This window comes from Leptonychotes weddellii, chromosome 3 (assembly GCF_054177405.1).
Source record: "Leptonychotes weddellii isolate Sample4059 chromosome 3, ASM5417740v2, whole genome shotgun sequence".
Taxonomy (NCBI): Eukaryota; Metazoa; Chordata; class Mammalia; order Carnivora; family Phocidae; genus Leptonychotes; species Leptonychotes weddellii.
Window position 1 is genome coordinate 62,915,094 of NC_138371.1, and position 25,529 is coordinate 62,940,622.

At 35.7% G+C, this 25,529-nt stretch overlaps 1 protein-coding gene across 1 annotated transcript; it reads left to right on the forward strand.

The window, feature by feature from the left end:
* Positions 1-5,556: 5,556 nt before the first annotated feature.
* Positions 5,557-25,315, forward strand: LOC145720780 (voltage-gated inwardly rectifying potassium channel KCNH7-like). Its single transcript, XM_081815476.1, has 6 exons — positions 5,557-5,667; positions 8,756-8,798; positions 11,430-11,858; positions 16,384-16,404; positions 24,506-24,720; positions 24,966-25,315. The coding sequence occupies exons 1-6, from the start codon at positions 5,557-5,559 to the stop codon at positions 25,083-25,085; spliced, it is 939 nt and encodes a 312-aa protein (XP_081671602.1). The 3' UTR covers positions 25,086-25,315.
* The last annotated feature ends 214 nt before the right edge of the window (positions 25,316-25,529 follow it).

The window sequence follows — 25,529 nt, forward strand, 5'->3', positions numbered from 1 at the left end:
TTGCAAATGGCAAGATCTCATTCCTTTTGATGGCTGCATAATATTCCATTGTATATATATACCACCTCTTCTTTATCCATTCATCTGTCGATGGACATCTTGGCTCTTTCCACAGTTTGGCTATTGTGGACATTGCTGAAAATGCCTAATTTCTTATCTAAATAAGAAATATGTAAGTGTGTGGGGGTGGGTGTGCAAGCCCCCAAGTGTCAGGATTTAAGTAGAGTAATGGAGACAAGGCTACCATTTGTTTGAGAAGATGTGGGTTTCTGTAAATATAACTGCCTCTCCTGAAATGAAGACAGAATAAAGGGAAAAAAGGTGAAGTGACAACACAAGAACTACAGATGAGAAGGTGAAATATTAAACTGAGAATTAATAGAAAAGAAGCTAAATGCACAATAGAAAAGATGTATCATAAAAAGGGACTATGATTAATTGGGCTGAGAAAATTCTAGAGACTTGTTTTGCATCGAATAAAGTGGTGAATCATTTCTCAGTACAAATATCTAATTTCTGGTCAGGAACCCTACACAACTAAAGTGAGCAGCTTTCTCTGGGAAAAACTAATTTCTCACAAACTTATTCTCTGTTGAAGATATAGAACCAGCCACAAATAGATGTCTTATGTCCCCTGGGATGAAGCAAGTACAGGAGAGAGTATTATATTAATAAGTGTATCAAATTGATAAATAATGCATAATTGAATCAATTAATTGCTACAAAAAATATAAATGCCAAATAAAATATGTAATTAAGCCTTCACTCATTGATGTTTTTTTTAAAAACCCTAACATCTGAAGAATGGAAATGATATCAAATGGAAGAGAAAATTATACCTTTCCTACCAACTAAATGGGGGCCACATCTAAAAGAACTAATAGAATGGTGAAAATGTGTTCTCTTTTTTTTTTCTGCTCTAATATCTGTTGCTATGAAATATTTGCACAATGTGGAAGACAACCAAATTATGTGTTTTTGCTAATCAAGTTTAAGAGACTTTCACTTTATTATTTTAAATAAAATATATTTAAGTTTCATTTTAAATTATTTATAAGTATGTTTGAGTTTTATATATCTTCTATTTTATGGCAGGGGTCTAGGATCACCAGTCTGACTCTCTCTCACGTGCACACACATGTATGCACACACACACACACACACACACATTTGGTTTTTTAAAAATTTTTCATGGGAGTTATGGGGACTTCAATTAAACAAAAATTTCTTGATTTAATAATATACATCCAAACAGAAAACGAATGCATTGTACATTTTTATTTTAAAATTGAAGAGTCAGTTTGAGTCACTATAAAAGTTGATCTTAAGTTCACATCCCCAAGTAAACTTTAATTAATAACATTTTTACTCCTCAGATCAGTTTAAGATAGTTTTTGTTTAAATTTAAGTCTAGTTAATTTACTCTTGCCATCACTGTCAAAAATCTATGGAATATTCTCATTTTACTAAACTTGAAATATTTCTCAACAAGAAAACAAGCCCACATTGTTTCTTTTATTTACAGAAAAATTGTGAACTTTATTGTTTATTAATTTTTTTTAAAGATTTTATTTATTTATTTGACAGAGAAAGACACAATGAGAGAGGGAACACAAACGGGGAGTGGGAGAGGGAGAAGCAGACTCCCTGCCGAGCAGGGAGCCCGATGCGGGACTCGATCCCGGGACTCCAGGATCATGACCTGAGCCGAAGGCAGTCGCTTAACCAACTGAGCCACCCAGGCGCCCTATAGTTTATTAATTTATAAATGATTATACTGCAAGTCAAAACTATATATGAGATCTTATTTTTTTTTTCAGATCTTTCAACTTCTCCCCTTAGCAAGTATTTCAAACTTTTGTCAGGCTTCTCGTGACTCTTAACCTCAAATTCACTCATTTGTCCCCACAGATACCCTCACCTCCCACACCTCAGGGCAAGGGGGAAGGTGTGGGCAGGAACTCCTTTAACAAGCCCATCCTCAACAAAGATGTCCCAACAACGTTAACCAAGGCTCAGATTCTACTTGCCAACCCATTCTCTCCTCCATCCCTTCAAAACCTGTCCTCCCCAATCCCAGCCCCTGCCCCCAATATTTTCTAATGGCTCTTTTCCCTTTGCTCACATTCATGCTGCTGAGAGTAGCCTGTACTTCAACAGACACATTGTTTATATCACATATTTTCTCAAAGTTTTAATTAGTCAAGTTTGTTGCCATCATTTAAAAATTGGAAGATTACACATAAAATGAAACTCTGGCTTATTTGGAAAAATATGAGTATCTGACTACATGTTGGCAATAAGCTGAAACAGAATACTGGCCACACCTTTCAATGGGGTGTGGACTCTCCTTTTGGCCGCAATCTTCACCTGTCCTTATTGTCTGTTTCTAGCTGGCTTTCATCATTTATGTTGTCTCTTCCTATAGGCATTTGGATTTTCCATAGCTACTCACTTGTTTTCCTTATTTCCTTCATTTCTCTGTCCACTAGAACTGAACTCTGTTGTGTTCTGTATGTTGCCCTCTAGGTTGAGTGTGCCTTGTTAAATCTGATTCTCTTCTCTCCATTCTTTTATGTACCACGACACCATACTCCTTTGTTTCTTTTGATCTCTGTGGCAGCTAATTTGGTACCATTTTCCTATTCCTCTTACTCTACTCTTAAACGCTATTTGTTTCTCCCCCAGTAGCAGCTTTTTTTATTCTTCTCCTTAGGCATCTTCTCTATACACCCTGGTTGGGCAAACTCATCCATGACCTACAGGGTAAATATCCGTTCACAAATCAGTATCTCCAGCCCATACCTTTCTCTAGACTTTCCTTATTACCTAGAACTTCATATATTCAACTGCCCACTGGACATCTCCTTTAGAAGATTTTTAAATTTCTGGAAAACTTAGCATTTCAGGCTAAGACTTATCTTTCCATCTCCAACTGCCATCCACCCATTCCATCAAAAAATCTTGCTCTTTATACATCCTGAATAGTGTCATCCAAGCCACCACAGCTGGAAACATGGGGTTATGCTAAACTTCTCCTTCTCTCTAATCCTCTCTTCTCCCAAACAAAGAGTGATCAAATTCTATCAAGGACACTGTGTGGGTATCTCTCTCACACAGCCCATTGCAATTGCCTAGTAGGTCTCCAACACATCTTTCATGGGCTGATGCAATGGTCTCATAACCAATATCCCTGCTTTCAGCATCTTTTGCTCAGGATCAAATGTCACACTACTGTACATCAAATTATAATGCTCAGCTTTTTATATCCTTTAAATGGTTCTTTGTTACTAACAAGATAAAACTCCAAAGCCCTGTGCATTATACAAAATACCTGTGGAATGACCTCTGATACTTCTCTAGCCTTGTATCCCATCAATTCCCCCCCTTCACATCCCATATTTCAGTGGTGGTTCCCTGAAACCACCACATGCTTTATATCACCTTGTTTGTATAACATGACATGCCCTCTGTTAGAATGTTTTTATCCTTCCAGGATACTTTCTCTAAAGAACTCTTCATCTGTGAAGCATTCCTAACTTGCCCCCAAAAATTTACCTGTTCCTGCCTTTGTGACATCATGGTACTTCATACCTGTCTTTACTACAACATTGATCATATATGTTTGCCTAGTGGACAAGTTACATAAATGACTGAAGAAGGCCATGAATAAAAATAGAAGAGTGAAGTCTGTGGAAAACTGGAAAAAAAACCTACCTTATTTAAAGTGGCCAAGAGCCCTTCAGTTCTAGTTCATAGCAGGGATGTATTTTCTTCCATGCATACCCAACCTTTTGCAAATAATAAATATCCAAAACATTTTTGTAGGATATGAAAGCAAATGAATAAGTTATTTTTATTGAGTAATTAGGTGTTTTGTATTTTTTTTTTAATTTTCCTACTGAATGAGCATTAGCCAATGATTCTCCAAGTGTGGGACCATCAGCATCACCTTGCAACATGTTTGAAATGCAAGTTCTTGGACCTTACACCAGAACAACTGATTCAGAAACACAGAAATTCAGCAATCTGTGTTTTAACAAACCCTTCAGGTCATTCTGATAGCCACGAAAGTTTGAGAACTATTGGTATAAGTTAATGTTTACATAAAACTATAAAAATAAATTTTAAATGAAATTAAATGTAAAAATATAATAACGTTAAATTTTTATAGTCTCTTCTTCTTACAGTTCTTTTCAAAAATGAACTTTTTAATCTAATTTAATCTAATCTATTAAGGTGTGACAAAGGAGATTCCATTATCTTTGAAGTGATTAAAATTATAGTGTCCAAATGAAAAGAGAATTTCTACTTTTATGCTTACTAAAATAAAAGTTTGAATTACTCTAAAAGCTTCGGCCAAAGCTAAGTCTATACACAGAAAATGCAGCTGGTAATTTAGACAATTATCTAACTAATTTAAACCACTAAAAATGTATTCATATGCTTTGGACTCAATATTCTGAATAATTGACACATAAGATATATATTTGCCTGAATAGCTACATTACTCCCTCAAATTTTCATCTCAGTTTTCAGACCTCAAGCTAAGGAACAAAGAAATTTTCTATATCCTGGCTTATAAAGGGGCATTCACGGTATTTTCACTATTCTCCATTGGAGCCGAAAGTTATTCTTTAATTCAAAGATGAAGAACTGCTGTAGTAATATAGAATTTCCCCCTCAGTGAGCATTATTATAGAAACAATCTATTATTCAGATGAATTTAATTAAAGGTTTTACAACGTAACTAATATTTACTATTACCATAGGTTTGGAAGTTTCCTCTTTTTAAAGATTAAATTTGATCTAGAAAGGGAACTATGACATGGTTGCTAAAAGAAATCTGGGAAAAGTTCAGGCACAGGTGGCAATCAACTTTATCTTATGTTTCCCCCCTAGAATTTAGGCAAAATACGTATTTCTAAGATCAGGAAAATTGCTGGTAGTTGAAAAAATTATGTTTTATCTTTTATTAACAATGACTGCTAATGACCATCTAAATCAGCATATCCATGCCAGAAAGTCTGCATGTGCATATCATTTGGAAACATTTGTTGTATGGCAACACCCAAATCAGGGACAGTCCCTGTTCATACTGCATTTGGGCAACTGGTGTGTGTACCATTTGTGTTTGGAATACTTCATCAAGAGAGTCCCTGTCAATGTGATGACTGTATGGTCATCCCAGGTCAATTTAGGTTAAGGTGTTACTATGTTCACATAATCTGAACGGCTTCTTTAACTTGGCATTTGGAAAAGGAAGAAATCTATTGAAGAGAAGCATAATAACAGTATTGATAAATGAAACATACCTATAGTAAGTAGCTGTCATATAGACACCTTATTAGGTATATATACTACTGATGGCGTTTGCTTTCATTTCCAGTCCCTCTTCACTGAGATATTTTAACCTTGGGTAGCTAAAAGCAGCCCCCTACCCTATCCTGTTTTCTGCCTGATCTCCCTTATCCCAAACCTGTCTTTTCTGCTTCTTTGCTTTAATGATGGCCTGGCCAGGTTGGAAGCAGTGTCTCTCAGACGTCATCCGCATTTATGAACCTGTTCCAGAAGTTCTCTGCTGCTGCTGCAGCTCCCGTGATTGCTGTCACTGCTACTGCACACCAACCTCCCCCACCTGCACCCACGTGTGCCATGCGCTACTGGGTCAGGACTCACATTGCTTCAAGATTCTAATCTGGTCTCACACTTACTGCCTTTTTCTTTGTTATCTCTCACCCTAGGAAATCTCCCGGGAGTCTTAGTCTTTCAAGGCATTACTGACCACATCTGCTCTTTTAAAGGGTCCCAAATTTACCTTCAGATTTACTAGATAGATGGACTCCCTGGTGATCTTTTCTGGTCACTAACATTAGGACCACACTGGCTACACTGCCCATTTGTCACCCACTGATCAGGTTAACCAGGTCAGTAGGGACTTCACACTGAGTGATCCATTTTCCCAGTCTAACTGCCAACCACTGCCTTCTTTGACAATATTATGGGTTGTTCTAGCAGCCTGTGGGCAGTATCATATACTCACTACGCACTTAGGAGTAAGAAAGATTCATCTCCTTTCAGGGTGCCTCTGTGGAATTTCTCCCTAAAAACACAAGGCAGAAATGTCAATTATCTTCCCTGTTTCTCCCATCAAGTTCGATCTGTTGCTCTCTCTGACTCAGAGATTAAAGTCATATTTCTCGGCACATCCAGAGCTATTTGGCTGGAGAAAATCTCACGGTGATTTTTAAGGCTTCCAGTGTCAGTGTCAGATGTGTGAACGCCATGATTTTAGAAAGGTACATAGACAGTAATTCACAAATCCTTATTTTGTGTGATAATAGCTGATAGTAGACTTAATTTAGATGATAGGTTTTTTTCCAGACCCAAATCTGGCCACTGTTCCTGCTCTGCACTGTGGACACGGTGCTACTCAGCCAAACACCTTCCTCAGGAATGGGACAGCTCTGCTGCTGGGAATATTGACTACTGAGTGCCCACAGCTCTGCTCCTCATTGACAATGGTAGTCAAAGACAGGGAACTGCCTTATGTAGGTTATGGAACTTCTCACAGGGTGGCTGTAGCACGTGACTAGCTGATGCAGGAAGACAGAGGCCAGATACCCTGACTTGAATTTGACATCACTCCGAAGGGCTGTTCCAGCTCCAGAGCTCCCAGGAGAGGGGGCTGAAACTCCCATTGCATTTGCATAAGAGTTCAACTTCCTCTGCCCAGTCCTGCCTTCCTCCTTTTCCTCAGGCATATCTCCTGAGAACACTCCTCATAAGACCTTTTGCACAGACCTTTCTCAGGATCCAACCTCCCACCACCTCTACTCCTTTGTGAGGGGAAATATCTCTGCTCAGGATCTTCACAATACACCTTTTTCCCTCCCCCCAACCCATGCGTGTCCCCTCCCTTACCCCACTGTATCCTTTAGTTTGCATGACTGCTTGAACTAAAGTTTCTCTCTACTTTTTAGTCCATAATTCAATGAATCAGAACCAAGCAAGACTAAATTCTTCCTGATTTATATTTCACTGGGTTTTCATAGTAAAATTATTAGATAATCAAAGTTCTAAGACTTAGCAGAAATTAAGAGAAGTTGAACAAAGGGAATGATTGGGAATTTGTAATTGTGAGGAAATTCAATGATTAGAAATATATGGAGGACTTTTTGGAAATATTTGTTTTTCTGCAAGAAATATTATTATTTCTAATATTCCCATTGATTCTTAAATTAGAAAAATTGTTTTCTTCCAAATTCAAGTAGATAAGAACCAGCTCCCAGAGGAGAGGATAAGAAAGAAAGAGAGAGAAATAGCAGTTCAGATTGATAAGGTCCTCTCCATTCTGGAAAGTTTAGTAAAACTATATTCTAAAGTCCCATTACCACAGGAGATCAGGTAGAAATATAGCTGTGATCATTATAATTTTGTGAAAACTATGATTAGCATAAATATATAAAGAAACTCAGAACTGGAAGGAACGTTAAGAGTCAACTAATCCCAGGGAACCCTAGGGGAGGTTAATAGAAAGGTTTACCTTGGGGGAGAGCGATTTTCTTATTCATCCTCTGATATCAAAAATAAAATTGTGTGTATGCATTTATCTACATTTATTTAGGAGAGAGTTATGATTCCCATTAAATCCTCAATATGGATATTTATGGCCCAAGAAAACACCAACTCTTGGATAAAACTGAAATTAAATAAAAGAAGCTGCTGTTTTATTCTCACTTTATCCTGATTTCCTGTTTGGCCTTGAGCCACAAATTTAACATCTTTATGTATATAGATTGGAGTCATAATTCCAGGCTTTTTAAAGACAACAATGATGGACTATCTGTGTGCTTACATGGGTGAGAAGTAAAAAGCTCTCAGTTAAATATGACACAGGATACACGAAGATGAAGCTTCCAAACTTATATTAGGCAGCTTCTTAAAAGTGACATGTTCTGAGAAAGACTGTAGCAGCAGTTCATTCATGAGTGTGAGAAACCAGATACATCTTAGATGAAAATCATGTTCATGTAAGCGGTTTATCAGTACTTATAATTATTTGGGAGAGTGTAAAAAATGGGTAAAAACTCTTATTCTGTTGTTCTTATTTCAAATTTGTCAAACGTTTTAGTAAACAAAAGGCTAAATAGTATCTATTTTGGTTAAGTTAGAAACCAAATACAGTACAATATGGAGACTTAATTTATAAGGATATTTTTCGGTGGTGAGAACCATGACAGGATTATACTCATCTATGTTTTATATTTCATGCTTGAAAGTGCTAGCATTGAACAAAATTCTCAATGTGTATTCTTTCTGGATGAACTGCAGTTAGACAACTAAATCTGTAATGCAATATAACATGGTCATATGAACCTACTGATGCAGAAAACACCATCTGTACCACCTAAGATATGACCAAACTACAGGAGCAAACTAAATGCCTTGTGCGGTCATTAATTTAAGAAAGGCAGTGAATTGTTTTTAAAGGAGGAGGGTACTGTAACTGATGAAGAATGAATAAAAGTAGGCATTGACCTTCAGTGCATTGTAATAGGCTTGCAGAATTGACTTGTAAACTGCTTTATAAGTCAATTCCATGTGCATTAAAAACTAATCAAGTGACTGATGCAGCTGACTGACTTTTAACTTGGCAATTTACTTGAGCATATAAGAATTGTTAGTAGAATTATGTAAGAATGCTTGCAAAACAGTAACTGTGATACACTGTTGTTTAATCTTATTTGCACAGATTGGTTACTCTCATCTACAGTTTATTAATCTAGAACTCAAAGGTGAACCTATTTGGAGTTTGCACATTGTGTCATGTCTTTCATCAGAAAGATAAATCAATTACAACTGTATTGAATACTGTTAACTACTAGCTCACAAACGAAAGCTTACAATAATAAATTAGCCTGCTTAATTATCAAATTTTCTGTAATGGGTATTTTACATAAAATGAGAAGTTTAAAACATTTCTGTTCTAAAACCAGAATGTAGCAATTAATAACCTCTGAAAAAGGTGAAATTAACAGTAAGGGTTGCATCAGGTACGAAGGGCATGGTAGAGAGTTCACCATTTCCATGAGCTACTGAGTTCTATTCAATCAATCATTTTTGGTAAACATGGGTCAACGCAATTCCAGAAGGCTAAGATTATCTAATTAAGTTGGTCAGAGCAATTAAATATCCTAGTTTTCCACAGAATTGAAGCATATTTTCAGTTTAGGATCTGCTTATAGATATTCATTTATCATGCTCAGGCATTCTGTCAGAAATAGGATTTGGTAAGCAAAATAGTTGGGTGCCCTGCCCTCATGAGGCCTATGGCCCACTGAGGGACAGAAATGTTAATCAGGAAAAGGGCTAGAATCAGAGAGATAGATCAAGAGATTGGATTTACTATAGGATTTTGAGGTGTCTTTAAGATTTTTAAGTGAAGATGTCAATGAGGCCAATAGATGTGCAGGTTTGGAACTAAGAGAAGAGGTCTGAGCTAGAGATGCAGATTTATGAGTTATTGGATTAAATGTGAAATTAAAACTGTGTGTGCATTTACTGGAAGAGTGTATTTAAATGCAGAAGAGTCCATGAGTTTTGAGAGCGTTCTTCCATGTTTCAAAACCATCCTCAAAGCACTGAGGAAAAGTTCATAGTAAATATATTAAAGGTAAGGGTACCCATGACACTTAAAGAATATAAGAAGGTAGATAATATTGTAGCCCAAAGACTCTGACTGACTGACTAGAAGGGCAATGTGTAATTGTCAAGCCATGGGGCCATGTGGACATAGACTACCCCACTGGCAATAGGGTTTTAGAAACTCGGCATTTTCTTGTAGATGATACTTAGAAAAGCTTTGAATCATGCAATCTTTTTTGGATGTTTTCTCTTATCTCTTCATTTCTTTTAGTAGTTATTAGTTTTTTTAAAAAAATATATAAGGAATGCATGCTTGATGTAACAAACAATAAAGATATATAAAGAAGAATGCAATACATTGCCTTCCCCCACTTCCAAGCCCACTTAGCCAGTTAACATTATGAGTTTGGTGTGTGTTCTTTCACATCTTTCTCTACTGCTATTAAACTCACATTGACAAAATATAGCCTTTTATGATTTTTAATGAAATGTCATAAATATTAAACTGAAACTTGCTTTTTCACCTAACACTATTTTTAATAAACTTCTAATTCTAATCAAAACACAACTATATGTATACTTTTTTTAAAAGAAGATTCCTAAGTATAAAAATGCCATGATTTATTTAACCATTCTCCTTCTGATGATATTCAGACCTTATCTTGTTTTTGTGTCTTTGTACTACCCTAGAAATGAGGTTGAAAAGTACATATATTCATTTTAATAGATATTGTACTATGACTTTCCAAAGAATTTGTAGCAATTTGCAATCCCATCAGCAAAGTGCCAGAATGCTTACCAGCATTTTTTGCCGTCACTCCATGTTACGTTTTTTTTTTATTTATTTACTGCTAAATTGAAGAATGGAAAATGATATGCTCTTTTTCTGATTTTCATTTTTACTGCTAGTGAGTTTATATATTTATTGGTTAATATTTTAATTTTAATACCCACCTTTTAATGTTAGATTTAGTTGTCCTTCTAAGCATCATCCATTGAGATATGTATAACATTTCATGCCATATACTCAGATTTTGGAACACAAAATATCAGGAAAAAGAAATTCTTATCTTTACATCTCTATCTGAAACCAAAAGCCTTCCAAAAATTTCAAATGGAATGAGGAATGTTTTCATACCCTGTTGACCCCACTTTTCTAATCCACACATGACTCACAGTATTATCTAATACAAACCTTCTAGATAGGTCAGGCCAACTTCTTATGCCCGCCTCATTCTCTTCCCTCTTACTTGAAGTACAGTAGACCCCTAGTCCCCAAACACACACATGCACTCTAATCTCTCCTGTGTCTGTCCCTTTTACATATGACACCCTATCCCTTCTTTTCCTTTCTAAACTGTACTCCACCCTTCCCATTTCCTTAAAAATGGTTGTATAGTGTATTTAACACTATGTAATACGTAATAATGTGTAATATGTCTTTAATTTATTGAAATAAGAAACCTCTTGTCTTACAAGTAATACTTTCATGTCACTGGAGTATATGTAACCATCAGAAACATGATAAGATTATTTTACTATTTTCTTACTGCTTATGTGGCAATTCATATTAGTCTCAGAAGTTTTCTACAATATCCCTCATTCCAGCTGTAAATGAGTTAATTATTGATTAATAACTCTTTTTACATGGTATTTAAATTTGAGTCAATGATACCTGTTCATTTGTTTGTTTGTCTTAAGGGATATGTCTTATATATGTATAATTGTGTGTGTGTGTGTATTTGTCTTGTAATAATGTTTTTTCCTGTCTCCATTTGTAGGGAAACTTTTTGGGTTTAAATTGCCTGGTCTGAGAGTTCTCACTTACAGAAAACAGTCCTTACCCCAAGAAGACCCTGATGTGGTAGTAATTGATTCATCTAAACACAGTGATGATTCAGTAGCCATGAAGCACTTCAAGTCTCCTACAAAAGAGAGCTGCAGCCCCTCCGAAGCAGATGATACAAAAGCCTTGATACAGCCCAGCAAATGTTCCCCCTTGGTGAATATATCTGGACCTCTTGACCATTCCTCTCCCAAAAGGCAATGGGACCGACTCTACCCTGACATGCTGCAGTCAAGTACCCAGCTGACTCATTCCAGATCGAAGGAAAGCATCTGTAGTATACGGAGGGCTTCTTCAGTTCACGATATAGAAGGATTCAGTGTCCACCCCAAGAACATATTTAGAGACCGACATGCCAGTGAAGGTATGTTTATTTTTTTAAATATGGAAATGAATATTAATGGATAATGAAAGGTAATTTCCATATTGTTTTTAATTTTGACATTAATCCCTATGCCTTGGGGGAAGAAATGCAAGTAAATTATGGCAGTTAAAAATTAGGAGTCCCACATTCAGAGTCGTTACTGATTTCCTCTTTGAACTACAGTGAATAATTTGGTTTCTTCTGGCTTCTTTTCTGTGTTTCTGAAATGGTATGGTAACCAATATCTGCCTACCTTATGGAATATTAATTAATGCTTTATATAAGATATGCTTAGGTGATGACACTATCATCTCAAGCATAATTAATTTTGCTGCATTTAGCAAATAGTCAAGCCTTGGGCAGAATGAGTGGTGTGCCTTCACAGGACTATTAACCAAGTCTTGCCAAAGGAAGACGTGTATAAAACGTGGTGTACTGAGTCATCAGAAAGCTATAAATGATTGGGTGGGGTGGAGATAGGAAGGAAGAAGGGGAAAGTTTTAGGGGAAAAGCAACCAAAACAAACCCTGAGAGTACTGAAAGACCAAACTTGAAAACCAAAGTCAGAGCAAGTCAGAATTCATTTATTTTTCCCTGGTCTCTTGGTGTTCACACTCTTACATCAGCCAGTAGTGAAAGCAGCAATGCTTAAAAGACACTGGCGAAAAGAATTCATCATTAACATGACGATGGCCAACATTTACTGAGTATTTGCTATGTGTGAGACAATGTAAATGCTTGACACACATTAACTCTCATTTAATTCTTACAACAACTCTGTGAGTTAGGAATTATTATTAAGCCCCATTTTATAGATGAGGAAACTGAGGCTTATTTATGTTACATAAATAACTGGTCCAAGGTTACAGAACGCCAGAGTCAGCTTTCACACCCAGGACCACCCGTCTCCCGAGTCCACAATCCACCACGCCTTGCGTTCCTGTGGTAGGCGGGGCCTTGGACCCACTGAACTTTCCCCCAGGGTTGGAGATTCAGACTACCAGTTGAATGGATGTATCAGTCCCACTTTTCTGAATCCCACAAGTTCGGGTTCTTGAGAGGCCCACTGTTCCTCCTGTGATATCCATTAACGTGCATGCTCATCATCATAGCTGAGCTACGAATTTTCTTCTTAAAACATAGATCTGATCACTGGGCTCATAGTGTAGTGCACAGGACCAGCTGGCCACAATTATTTTTCAAGTCTTACTTCCTGCTCCTGCAGGACTCCTTCCCCTACTATATATTCCACTCTAAACCTGCACAAGGATAATTGCTTTTTCCGAAAAATGATCACACATTTTCTTGCTTCATTAGTTTGTTCTGCCAGGAATAACTCTTCTCCACTTTGTCCCTCCTCATTCTGCCTCTCACAGGCATAAGGACCCATTTCCCCTTTCCAAACCAAAAGAATTAAATGATTTCACACCCGAGTGTGCAAAGCAGTGTTTGCACATATTATAGCATTTATTACATTCTACCTTTATTCCACATTTTAAGTCTGTCATTTCTGTTGGATATGCAAAGCACAAACTATGTTTCTGTGAGTTCCCCCAGTGCGGGAGCTTCGGCACAGTTAGCTCTGCAGCCTTAGTCTCACGATTGCCTTTTTCATGGCAGGAACTCAATAAATGTTGGTGTGAAACTGAGAGGACCGTGCTCGTGAAGTATGTTTCAAAACCACACACAACAGGAAATGATTGTACCCCATACTACTTGAATCATGTGGGGGAGCTTTATGTAAAGAGCACAGTAAAGACGAAAAGGCCGAAATGATGAAAGAAAATGAATTGGCAGGAAGAATTCAAAAAGAAATTAAGTCAATATCACAAAAACAGAAGGAAGAGTTTTCCACAGATAGGTTTGAGAAACTGTATCTGGTACAAAAGCAATTAGCACATCCATTTTAATCTATGGTCGAAAGAAGGTTAAAAAGAAAATAAAATCAAGGACAATTCCCAAACTGAATAATCATCTAAGGCCCCCCTACTATGTAGTAATGGCATGCTCAATATCTCTGACTGAATGAAACCTCTGAAATTTGATCTTTGAGCAATGAATCCCACGGCTGAACAGCAATAAATCCAATAGGGTGATTCAGATGACCAACATATATTTTAGTTAGTTAGTCCAGTTAGTGTAAGCATCTTTAGGAATCGTACTGACTTCAGAAATTGGCCTTATTGCCTGAGTTACGGTATAATAACATTCTTACATATTAAATGATATGCAGTGGGTGCATGGTACAGACTTAGCCTCTGGTTTGATAGTGGTGCTAAGTAGGTTAGATCAGATTTCACGATTTCACTTTATTTTCTTCATTTCTATATGGTCTTTATTTAGTACATAGTTGCTGATACAATTATGGGAAAGAATGATTTAACATTTCTGGATAGAGAACTATTCAGGACCCTCAGTAGTGAGGTCATCCTCAATTTTCTTCCCCCACCCAAGCTATGTTATCTTCCAAAAAAAAAATATCACTTTCTGACAGATGCTTTAGTCATCTGGCTACCAATTGATACGTTCAGAGGGTATTTTGTAGTTCTGCTTTAGAACAATTTTAGCTACAAAATCACTGATTAGCATAAAAGAAACTACACCTCCTAAGGGTACATAATTTGGTATATTTTAGAAACTGAGCCGCTGACAAAGGAAGCTGGAAAACTTTTTAAAAAATGTCTTATTATTTTTGAGTATAGTTGACACACAATGCCACATGAAGATGAAAAATTTTTTAAACTGATTTCAGTTTCATGAATTCATGTGACTGATTAGCAGGTTAAATCCCACATGCAGCAGATTTTGAATTCAGATTATTGCCTCCTCATTCAAGAAGAGAATTTCCTTCTATAGATGCTATCTTTATAGAACTTTAATTACTTTGCAAATATAGTAGTGCATAATATTTTACATTGTCCTTTTATTTAATCTACATTATCAAGTATCTTAGAACTCTACTTCTCAAACCATTTATGGTGAAGGACCAGAATTTTTTCTAATCCGTCACGAACAAATACATTTGTAAATATAAAAAGCATATAGTATTAGAAAAATGAAATTAAAAAAAATAGCCATAGAAAATATAAACCCCAATTGTTTTATTATTAGATTGACCAGACATAAGATTGCTCTGTCAAGTTGCTACGAGACACTAAATACTTACTCTAATTTCTGCACTTACATTGTCATGGACAAATAATAAGGTCTCAGCTAGCACCAGGACACAGACTGAATGCTCTTAGAATGTTAAAACAGCATTAGCCATATGATGCAACTTCTAATCAGGTTTTTTTGGGAATCTGCAAATCTTAATATATTTGAGGTTTGTTAAGTAATGTTGTAATTTTTAACTACTTACAAGCAGTTGTTACTTTGCTAGTGATTTTTGGGGCCGAGCTTCTGATGGAGATAATTAATTCTATATAATCCCTTTTTGCTTTTTTATGGTCCCTCAAAGAGGGCAAAGTTGTCACAACTTTGTGTATCTCTGTCGAAGGCAATGTCTACACTAGCAATTCAATATACCACATTATTGAAATTGCTTCAATTGTAAGCTTTGAAACAATTATGATATATCCCAAGATTTTAAATATGCACAGCATTAGCACAGATGTCAACAAATGTTGAACAGATTTTTCAAATCTTGGATATATTTGAATAGTTTTGACATGACTTCATTTATTTTGTTTGTTTCAAAACTAGTAATGCATATTTTGTTCGTAGCAAATATGCATCAAAGAGTCAGATTGCTAATCTCAAAATAAATCTGGAGACACTCCACTCTGAGGCTTGAAAACAGGCCCATGTTAATATAAATGAATTTCTTAAATATTTTAGTTATTACACTAAGTCCCCTGTGACAACATAAACTTAAAAATCGCGCATTACTTTTAACAGTCAAATCTTTCCCTGATTTCTTACAACTATTTTTGCCTAAGAATGACTCTTTGAGCACCATTTGGTATTTTCAAAATATACATTGAAGAACATTTGTGGGAGGGGCAGTTAAGAGAATTCTGATTAATAACATAAGTTCGTTTATTAAGGTAAGCTGTTGTCTTAGAAATATTTTTCCTTATTAATTTACTAGGTTAAATCATATGAAAAAAAGATTACTTTACATACTAAGTGTTGCACAGTCTTTCTTTGTAAATGATGGTTGAACTGCCACTAAAATTGGCTTCTGACGAGATCGAAAGGTTTTATCACAACTGCAAGCAGCTGGAGATGCCTTTCTCCGAACTGTCATAATTATAAAATCTGAATCTTAGAATCCAGTTAAATTAAGTGAGATAAATGTTTCACATATTTGAAAATGCATGCTTATGGCAGATATCATTTTTGGTTTATGCATTTCACTTGGATGAATAGTACAAAATGCTAATTTCAAAGACACATTTTCAGTCATTACATCCTGTTTACTCTGATTGTTTTTACAGAGGTAATTCAGTGTATATAACATAATTTTAGTCTTCTTTTTTATATTTCTTTCTTTTTTTTTATCCTTCTGTGCTCAAAACAGACAATGGTCGCAATGTCAAAGGTAATGTACGAACTCATCATCCGATGCTCAAAGTGCCCCTTTACTTGGCATGTTAACTTGCCTGCTGTATGCCCTGTTCAATGCAACATCATGCTGCCCTTAGCTAGTCCAGGTGCCTGGTGGAGACATCATGGCTTGATTTTGTTGGAGACATTGTTACTTTCTCAGCTGTGTCATCAAAATGATTAGGAACTCCTCTTTCCTGCAAGAAGTGTAAGGGTAGGTTGACAATGAACACCTCCTGGACATTTAAACCATTTGGAAAGAAACAAATACTGAGCTAAATATATTCCAGTGTGAAAGAGGCACATAAGCCTATTTCAGCCAAAAAAAAATTTTTTTGAGTGTAAGATTGAATAAACTAATCAAAGTGCTACATGACAGTATCACTTCACTTGTTCCTCTTTTGTTTCCCTAAAACTAGTTTCACGTTCCTGGATGGCAGGGGGTATGGTTTTAAGCTTACTGTAGTAGTAAACTGTACATGCATGACAGTCATTTTCTATTTCTCTATATTACATTTCAGTCATTTTTAATTGTGTCCTATCTTAGTCTGAAATCACTGGCATGACCTGTAGCTACTATAGGGTAATGTTTAAGTGGGCAATACCTCTGGATAAATCTGGATCTGACTAAAAACTTGAAATTCACCTCTGGTTTTTTCTACTGTATCATAGTAGATATAAGGAATCACAAAATACAGTAATTGTATTATTCTCATCAAGTTGAAGACTTTGGGGTTTAGTCTTCTGACATAGGCCATGCATGCTGCTGTCAGTGTGCCTACGGTGACTCACAATGACGCATTTTGTGCATGTGTGTTGCATGGACATGTCTCTACCAGTAACCATCTCTCCTTAAAATTCACTGTCTGGGCCTCTTCTGTATGTCACTGCTACTCTGATCGCGATGAAGTTTTGTATACTGATTCCTCAATCGCTTCCCTAAGTAAGTCAGAGCTGGTGACAGTTATGAATTAATAGCACTAGACGCTAAAGCTATTTTCTGGTCAGCCGTCCAGGGTGATTTGAAAAGAAGGGAAATCGGGCAGCTTCTCCCCATACTATTTTATTTTGCAAGCACTTCAAAAAGGGCCTGTGCAGGTGACCTCCAATAGTGGGATGGTACTTCATCTGCATGATTATTCTATCCTTGGCCTTTCTACTGTAATTTCTAAAAGGGAGCAAATCAGTGTCAGCTGTGACGGTGATTTGCGTTGATATAATTCAGGATATAATGTCAAGAAACAGAATACAGACACCGCTTGCCAACTCACCTGTATGAAATATGACCGGCTTTAGCATTCAACAATTAGCAATTAATTATTAGACATTAATTTTCCAATGATCTTTTAAGTGCAGTGAGAAATGAATCTAATTTTTCTCAATAAATAGAAAATTGACCTTGCTTATCTTCCAAACTAGAAGTTCACACAGTTGCCATTCAAACTACATTAATTTTACTTTTCTCTCATAAATGAATCCATATAATCTCCAACCCTTTTCCCTCAACCCTCCATTTTTAACAGCAAGAGTCTTTGAATAAAAATGAATCATCAAAGTCAGAATTTGGGGTTAGGAAACTCTAAATCATTGTAGAAAGTTTTCACATGTTAATATTATGAAGTTAAACTCCCAAATTAGATTTTTTAAAAATGTGCAAATTTAATTTTAAAAATAATGTAAATGTACCCTACAAAGTTTTCATTCTTTGTTCAGACTCTGTTTTTGAAACTATCAAAAAATATTCAAATGTCTGGCTCTTTAAAATTTTCACGGAACAGTTAATATACTAATTAGATATAGAACAATACATTAAGTGTGCTTTTAAAATTTTTTTGGTGTTGTTTCTAAACCACATTTAAATAAAAGGTTTAAAAAATAAAAGACAAATTTCTATACTTCTTTGTATATAAATGCATAATTACAGGTTTTTTTCAATATCTAAATCACCCCAAAATAATTTCTTTACCAAAATAAAATAAGTGATTTTGGCAGGCATTTGGAAGGACTTCAAGAACATCTGGTTTATTCCCCCCAGGCGAGGGTGTTGGCTAAATCCCTGACACAAGTGGTAGAGGAATCTTTTATCTGCTGAGGATCCCATTCTCTAACTTTCTTGGGAAATCTGTTTTACTGCCTGTTACACAAAGAGGTAACCTGAATCCTTCTTGCTGAAACGCAATTTTCTTGCCCCCTTTATCTATCCTGAGTGGAAAGAGATACCAGCTGGTTACTTTTAATCTTGATGTAATATCACAGTATAAAAACTGCAAATTGGTACTTTTCTTCTAAAATGGAATCATTTCCATTTAACGATCTTTCTTAGTATTAATTTTGTTTCCCTTGAATAAATTTCCTTGGCACTCTGACTCTTTGAAATGAGACTCCAGAGATCTAAGTGTAACCCCTTATCAAGTATTGAAAAAGTGAATTCAAATAAATTGTGTATGCTGCTTATATGTGTGTATGTACATAAAATTTTTTAACAATTTCTTTAATATTGTGAGTGGTGAACCTAATCCTATCTCGACTATGCATAAACTGATTTTCACCTCAAATTTAGTGGTTTCTCTGTCTATTCTGCTTTTCAAGTCATCCACAAAAATTAACCCCACTTAGCCTACTTAGTAAATAGGTCATTAATATAACTTTACCCCTCTATTGCTTCCACCTCCTTATCATTTCAAGTCACTCTGCATCCCACTGACAATGGTATGTTCAGTTTCCATCTTGTCTATGAATCTGACGTGTGAATCAGAAACAAAACTATTTGCAAGATCTGTTACAGCCTTCACCTCCTCAAGCCACAAAACCTACCAGACTTACAAAGGCAATCAGCTTGTTTCTCATAAGCTACACTGGCCGTTACCAAGGTTTGGTGATCTTACATGAATTTGCAAACTGATTTTCAGTGGTGATAGCTTTCTTCTGAAAATTGTGGGTCATGCACTGAAGGAGACAATATGAATATTGACTACAAATAATGTGATTACTTACCATCTTTCTAAGTGTTAAACTGGTTGCCAGTGTTCTTTTACTGAATCCAATTATTAGACACTCATTTGCATTTTTTTAATGCTAAGTCACTTCAGCAATTTATATTTTATTAAACTTTAGCCTAATAAACTCAGTGCCCTAAGAAATACTGTGTAAAGATCTGATGATTTGATAACAACCTTAATGTTTTTGCTTTCCTTCTCTTGTGTCCCATTTGATCCTCAAAAGCAGCGATCTTTTTTTTTAAATTTTTTTATTGTTATGTTAATCCCCATACATTACATCATTAGTTTTAGAAGCAGCGATCTTTAAAAAAGAAAATAGCATTATTTTTTTTAAATTATCATATGTCCGTGGCTAGTTTTCCAGCACCATCTAAAAGAAAATATATTCTCTTTCAGCTTCTTGTAACTTATGATAAATTCAAATAGCCTCATCATAAAAATTTTAAATATCTTTAATCTAAAATCCTTCCCAGGTGTTGCTTTAGCCTCTGGCTTGATCTCTAAATTCAGAATATTTCTTTGTAGCTGGAACCTGGCCTACTTTATATTTAATCAGACACTTGTAATATATTAGAGCTTTATCTAGCTGTTGGTTACTCTACTTGGTCACCTGTTTTTCATCTCCTTCTAGTACACTGGAACGCTTAACCTGGTCATCCATTTCCCAAATGTTTCTCTAAAGAACATCAAGTCCCCCTATGTACTTTTGAGTTTTACATTCCCTTCTATTGAATCTATTATTTCCCTTTATTTCTGCCCGTTTATTTTATTTATATTCATTTACTTTGTTTTTCAGGTTATTCTCCTTTCTTTCATTAGAGTCCTAAATCCCATCAGTTCATGATCACTCTCAGGGAGGCTGCCTTTCACCTTTAAATCCTCAACCAAGGCCTCTCTGAATATAGACCTAGGAGGTAGGAAACCCTGTATTCTGATTTCTAGTCCTTGATGCTTATTCCCCTTTGGCCTCATAGTCTGTCTGCTTAGGTTTACAATTAGTAAAATGAGAATATTGTGGATACCTATCTTAATTGAAGCGTTGGAAAATTTTTCACTAGAATTTAGATAGGTTTTAGAGGAACCTAAGCTAATGCTGATCATCTTGCAGTCTCAGACTTCTGCATATAAACAGCTACTTCAAAATCAGTGGAAAAAAGCATAATTACCTAGGTTATGCAGGATGAAATAGATTGTAAATGTCTTATCTAAGTAGCATGCATGGATTATTTTAAGGTTTTGCTGAATTCTTTAAATGTATAGATTTAAAAGAAAGCCTAGATTAAATCTCTGATATTAAGAACTGAAAAAAAAAAAAACAACACAGAATAGAGTAACAGTTCAGAAAGTTTAGCCACGAGTAAATATGAGAAGCTAAAATATGGACTCAAAGACGTTATAATGTTCTGAGGGCAAATGTGAGTATGACATGTATTGACCAGTGGTTTCTCAGCCCTGTTAGACCCAATGTCCCCTTGTTTCTACAGTATTTTGTTATACTCATTTTACTATCCTGTAACAACATTTAGAGATAATTTAACCTATTTCTAAAAGATCAATATGATTCTTTAACCATAATGTAAAGGAGGAATACAAGAAAAGCCGTTTATAATAAAATGGTATTTTTCTCAATATGTTGATGTTCACATATAACTACACTAGAAGATACAATGCAATGATCAGATATTTAAAAAAAATGGTTTTAAGAGCATTAAATTGTCCGGAGAAGTACTGGATGACACAGCAGGAGTATGGGTAGATAACAAAATAAAAACCACTATTGGAATAAATAATAACAGATCAGAATTATTTATATATGAATTTTAAAAATAGGAAATAACCAAATTGAATTATGAAAAATACACCAAGATAAACTGGGGAGAAAATAAGGAAGTATAATATTCTCACAAATAAGCCAGCCCTTACCAGCCCAGTGTAATGTCAGCATGATTCCCTATGTGATAACATGTGATACTAATGAATTACACTGAAGAAAGAAATCCCACCAAATGTCAGAACATATATTCTTCTTCCAATACTTCAAAAAGCCCTTGCAGACCATATGTGTTCCTAAACAATGGGACTAGAAGATGTATTGACGCAAGAAATGGCAATCAAGACATCTAGGTGTTGGGGCAGATCTCTAGGGAGTTACTAAAGTGAGATTGAAAACCAACAGGCAATGTCAAGACAAATAATTCAAGTGTTTAGCTCTTACCCGTAGTTTCCTTTAATTGCATCATGCATCATTTTGCATATATAGAGAACAATAATATGAAATATTTTTAAAAGAAATTTTATTAATTGTTTTCACTGTGATTCCAACAATTCTCTGCAAATTTAATCTTTGGTTCCAACACTGGCAAAAAAAAAAGACTCAAATCTGCTTGCTTACATATTTATTCATAACATGCAGACACAAACTATAACCTTATAACCTGAAGTCTGAAATTTCATTTTGGTAATTCAGATGCCACAAGTACCATAGCTCCAAGTAATACGATTTTCCAAAATGGCGAACAACTTTTGGTAAAGTTCCAAACCAAACAATGTAAAACTCTTTCCCCTACGTGGTGGTTGTAGCTCAGGAAAGCTCAATGTATATTAAAATCATGTTAAAAGTAAACTGTGCTCTTTAGATGTGACACAGGTTCAAGGCTCAGATCATTATAAACAGGCTTTCTTTCACCTACATGAATGCCCACTGAGAGATATGGGCCAGTTTTTTCAAGGTGAAAGAAGAGCCACCTCCCATCATTATGAGAAACAAAAGTGTTCCCACAAATGTCCCTAGGATGAAGTACTGTCATAGTTGAGACCTCTTGCTCATTGGTGTAGCCAATTCAGGGGAGTTTATTGGAACTGACCACAAGGACAATCAAAGTTTTATTTAACAGTGTTTGCCTGCCTTGACGTCATAGATCATCCATGTTTTTGCCCAATTTTTTAAATAACTCTGTAGACAGAGAAATCCACCATCCATCCATTTCTACAGAAATCCACCACATAAAAGGATGATAAAGAGAATTCAAAGATGGGCATAAGGGTTTTAAACACAACTGTGTATCTGAGCTCAGCTTTCTCTAATCTCTTCTCAGTATACCTGTGTGTAATAAAAATACCTAATGAGTGAAAATATGACATTAGAATTGAGGAAAAGGCATTATCTAAGAAGTCTGAAGTCCTAGAATGTTTTACAAATTATAAATTTTGAGATATAGGCCTGGAATATAGCCATAGAATGATACAAAAAAGGGAACACCTATGTAGGATATGTTACAATAATAAATCAATGGTGTGTGGTGGAGGCTTGTAAAGAGACCTAGAGGATGGAGTTTCTGTCAGAACTGTCTGGACTCTAGATTAATATGGTGCCACTTTTGGCTCATATTTCTCTCTTTGTCATATAAATAGAAAAGAGAATACGAATCTACATGCAAATGAGAGCATATTGGACAATAAATGCCCAAAGAGCTCAATGACATTTTTCACCTAGATGGACTTGATCATGATCATGGATAAAACTCAGGGGATGAATAGAAATGCACCTCAGGGAACACAGTATCTGCCACATAGGTGAAAATTCTCTTAAAATCATTTCAAACTTTTATAATAACCTAACATGAACTTTCATAAATGAATATAGTACGAATTTTCTCCAAGTTAACTATGAACTAAGTGATGGATATTTTTTATTAGAGTTCTATTTGAGCCGAGTTGATTTATTATTGTGGTTCAAAATACACAACCTATAAATCTAATTTTCAGGTGTTTAGACCTTGTTTGGTGCATAAAGTGCTTTTTGACCCCTAAAATATATTCGTTTTATTCTGAAAAACAACAACAAAAAATAGTATAAGGCAAAATTTGCTGACTAGCAAGTTCAGTCATGCAGTTTCTATGTTTTAAGCACTCTCTGAGGCAGCCAGATAACAGCTGGGTAACACTCGTGGGCTCAGGATTTCTATAAAATTCCTCCTGATGCCAATTTTTAAGAGCTATATAGTGGTAAAAGTTGCAAAACCCATTGTACAAGAAACTCTTTGGAGCATTTCCTGACTTTCCATAAGCAACACACAGTAAGTTCATCTCAAGATGTAGCTGGTCAGTGTATTCGTCCTGGGCAAGGGAGCCAGGAGTCCTAAAACCTTGACCAATTGTTTTCATAGGGAAGAAATGAATTGTGAGAAGTGACCAGGTTTGGACAAACAGTACTAACTTCCAGCTAATAAGATGAATAATTTCTGGGGATCCAAGGTATAGCATGATTAAAAAAAAAAAGTAACCAGGTACTACCAACTCCAGCCCATTACCTAACTATGTCATTTCAATTGTAAATTATGTTTGTCAAAACATTCTTCTGGAATGGTTTTTATAGAGGTTCCCTCCCCCCACCCCCCAAAAAAGTCTTAACTTTAAATGAAAGGGGAAAAAAAGGGAAGATTTTTAAAACTTCACACAGGATTCTAGAGTTTTCAATAGAATACACACACATACACACAAAGACATTGGCCTTTCTTGATCTTACCTGAAATTCCTCCATCTGGGCTTGACTCTTCTAGAAGCTCGAACATCTCATGCAGGTAATAGAAGCATATAAAAAACTCAGCTGGCTTGTCACTTGTCATGGCCCACAGAGGGGAAGTAATACATATTGGAACTGGGTAGACGGCCCGTTCAGAAATTTCATGGCCAACAGGATTTTAACCATAGGCAAGTCCTTCCTTGAATAATCCCTGGATTATAAAAACACATTCTTGAGAAACCAATTTGGCCAATAATAGGCCAATAATAAGGAGTCGAGTTTTTGTTGTTTTTTTTTTATTCCAGCCCTTAATGAAAGAAGTTAAGTAACAGCTAAAGATGCCATCTGCTTTCTGGGTACACACCTTGGACCCCGTCTTACCCTCGGATACTCATGTGTCATTCCATTTGGCAGACAGTGACCCTAAACCTTGTGTTCAGGTATCAGCTGGCTGCATTTAGTCCTTCCCAAAGCAGGGTGACACTGGCTGTGGATCATTAGCGGGTCATTCAGGACCATCTCTTTCTTCTATTTCTCCTGACACTGCTTTTACAAATATTTTCCAATTTTTTTAGGGCCTTTTAATCATATCAAGTCAAGCCTCCTGGGATCCACGTCAGATTCTAATCTCAATAAATACAGCACCATTAACAAGATTCCACAGCTCACCCTGAATTTTTCGGATGTCAAAACTGAAAAAAAGAATGCATCCCCTCCTTCTTCAGATAAAACCATTATTGCACCCAAGGTTAAAGATCGAACACACAATGTGACAGAGAAAGTCACCCAGGTAGGATATGATTTTACTTTCAATTTTAACTATTTCTAAGGTTCTTCTCTGCACTATAAAACCTATGATTTTTCCTATAAATGACTATCGAAAGAGGTAAGCTATTTATTTGCACTCCAATTTACCTTGAGATGTTGGGTAACCCTCTAATGCAACAGATAAATAAAACTGTAGACTGTGATTTTATCTGTTAGAAGACTAAGCAAAAATGGGCTAACTTGGTATTGTTGTTCTCTTTGTTGCAGAGGTGGTTCACCTGCTATTCATCATGTTTGGACATTTATTGTTTTGCTGCCAACACCTGCATTATTAAAGCATGGTTTCTTAATATGATGGATGTGACTATTGAAACTTTAGGTGACTAATTGGGATTTACTCTAAACTATGGCCTCCTTTTTTGCATTTACTCTACTAAGTAGACTCAGATATAAGTCAGTTGGCTTGAGGAAAAGAGCTGAAATGATTAAAAGTCAGAGTAAATAATACATTTCACAGGAGCAATATTTTATTGTTTCCAAATAAATATTGCAATTTGAACTAGGGTAAAAATGTACTGTCTAGTAGGAGCCCTACTTTAAAGAATAGATAAAAATAATTTGTACTTATTATATCAAAATACCAACCTAAGCAATATCTAGCTTTTGCTTACAATGCACTTACATTGTTGGGAATTCATGACTTTAAAATTTGTGTCAAGGAAACAGTTCTTTTACAAACACTTTACTTGGTATATTTGCTTAGCAAATCTTTTCAAGAACTGTCACAATATAAAGGTAAACCTGGCCCCGATCTCTGTCCCAAGCCTTGAA

Excerpts from the sequence above, each read along its gene's own strand:
- LOC145720780 (XM_081815476.1), top strand. The coding sequence starts at position 5,557 with ATGAACCTGTTCCAGAAGTTCTCTGCTGCTGCTGCAGCTCCCGTGATT. Across the intron at positions 11,859-16,383 it reads AGACCGACATGCCAGTGAAG|ACAATGGTCGCAATGTCAAA; the intron begins GTATGTTTATTT and ends TGCTCAAAACAG. Across the intron at positions 16,405-24,505 it reads CAATGGTCGCAATGTCAAAG|GGCCTTTTAATCATATCAAG; the intron begins GTAATGTACGAA and ends CAATTTTTTTAG.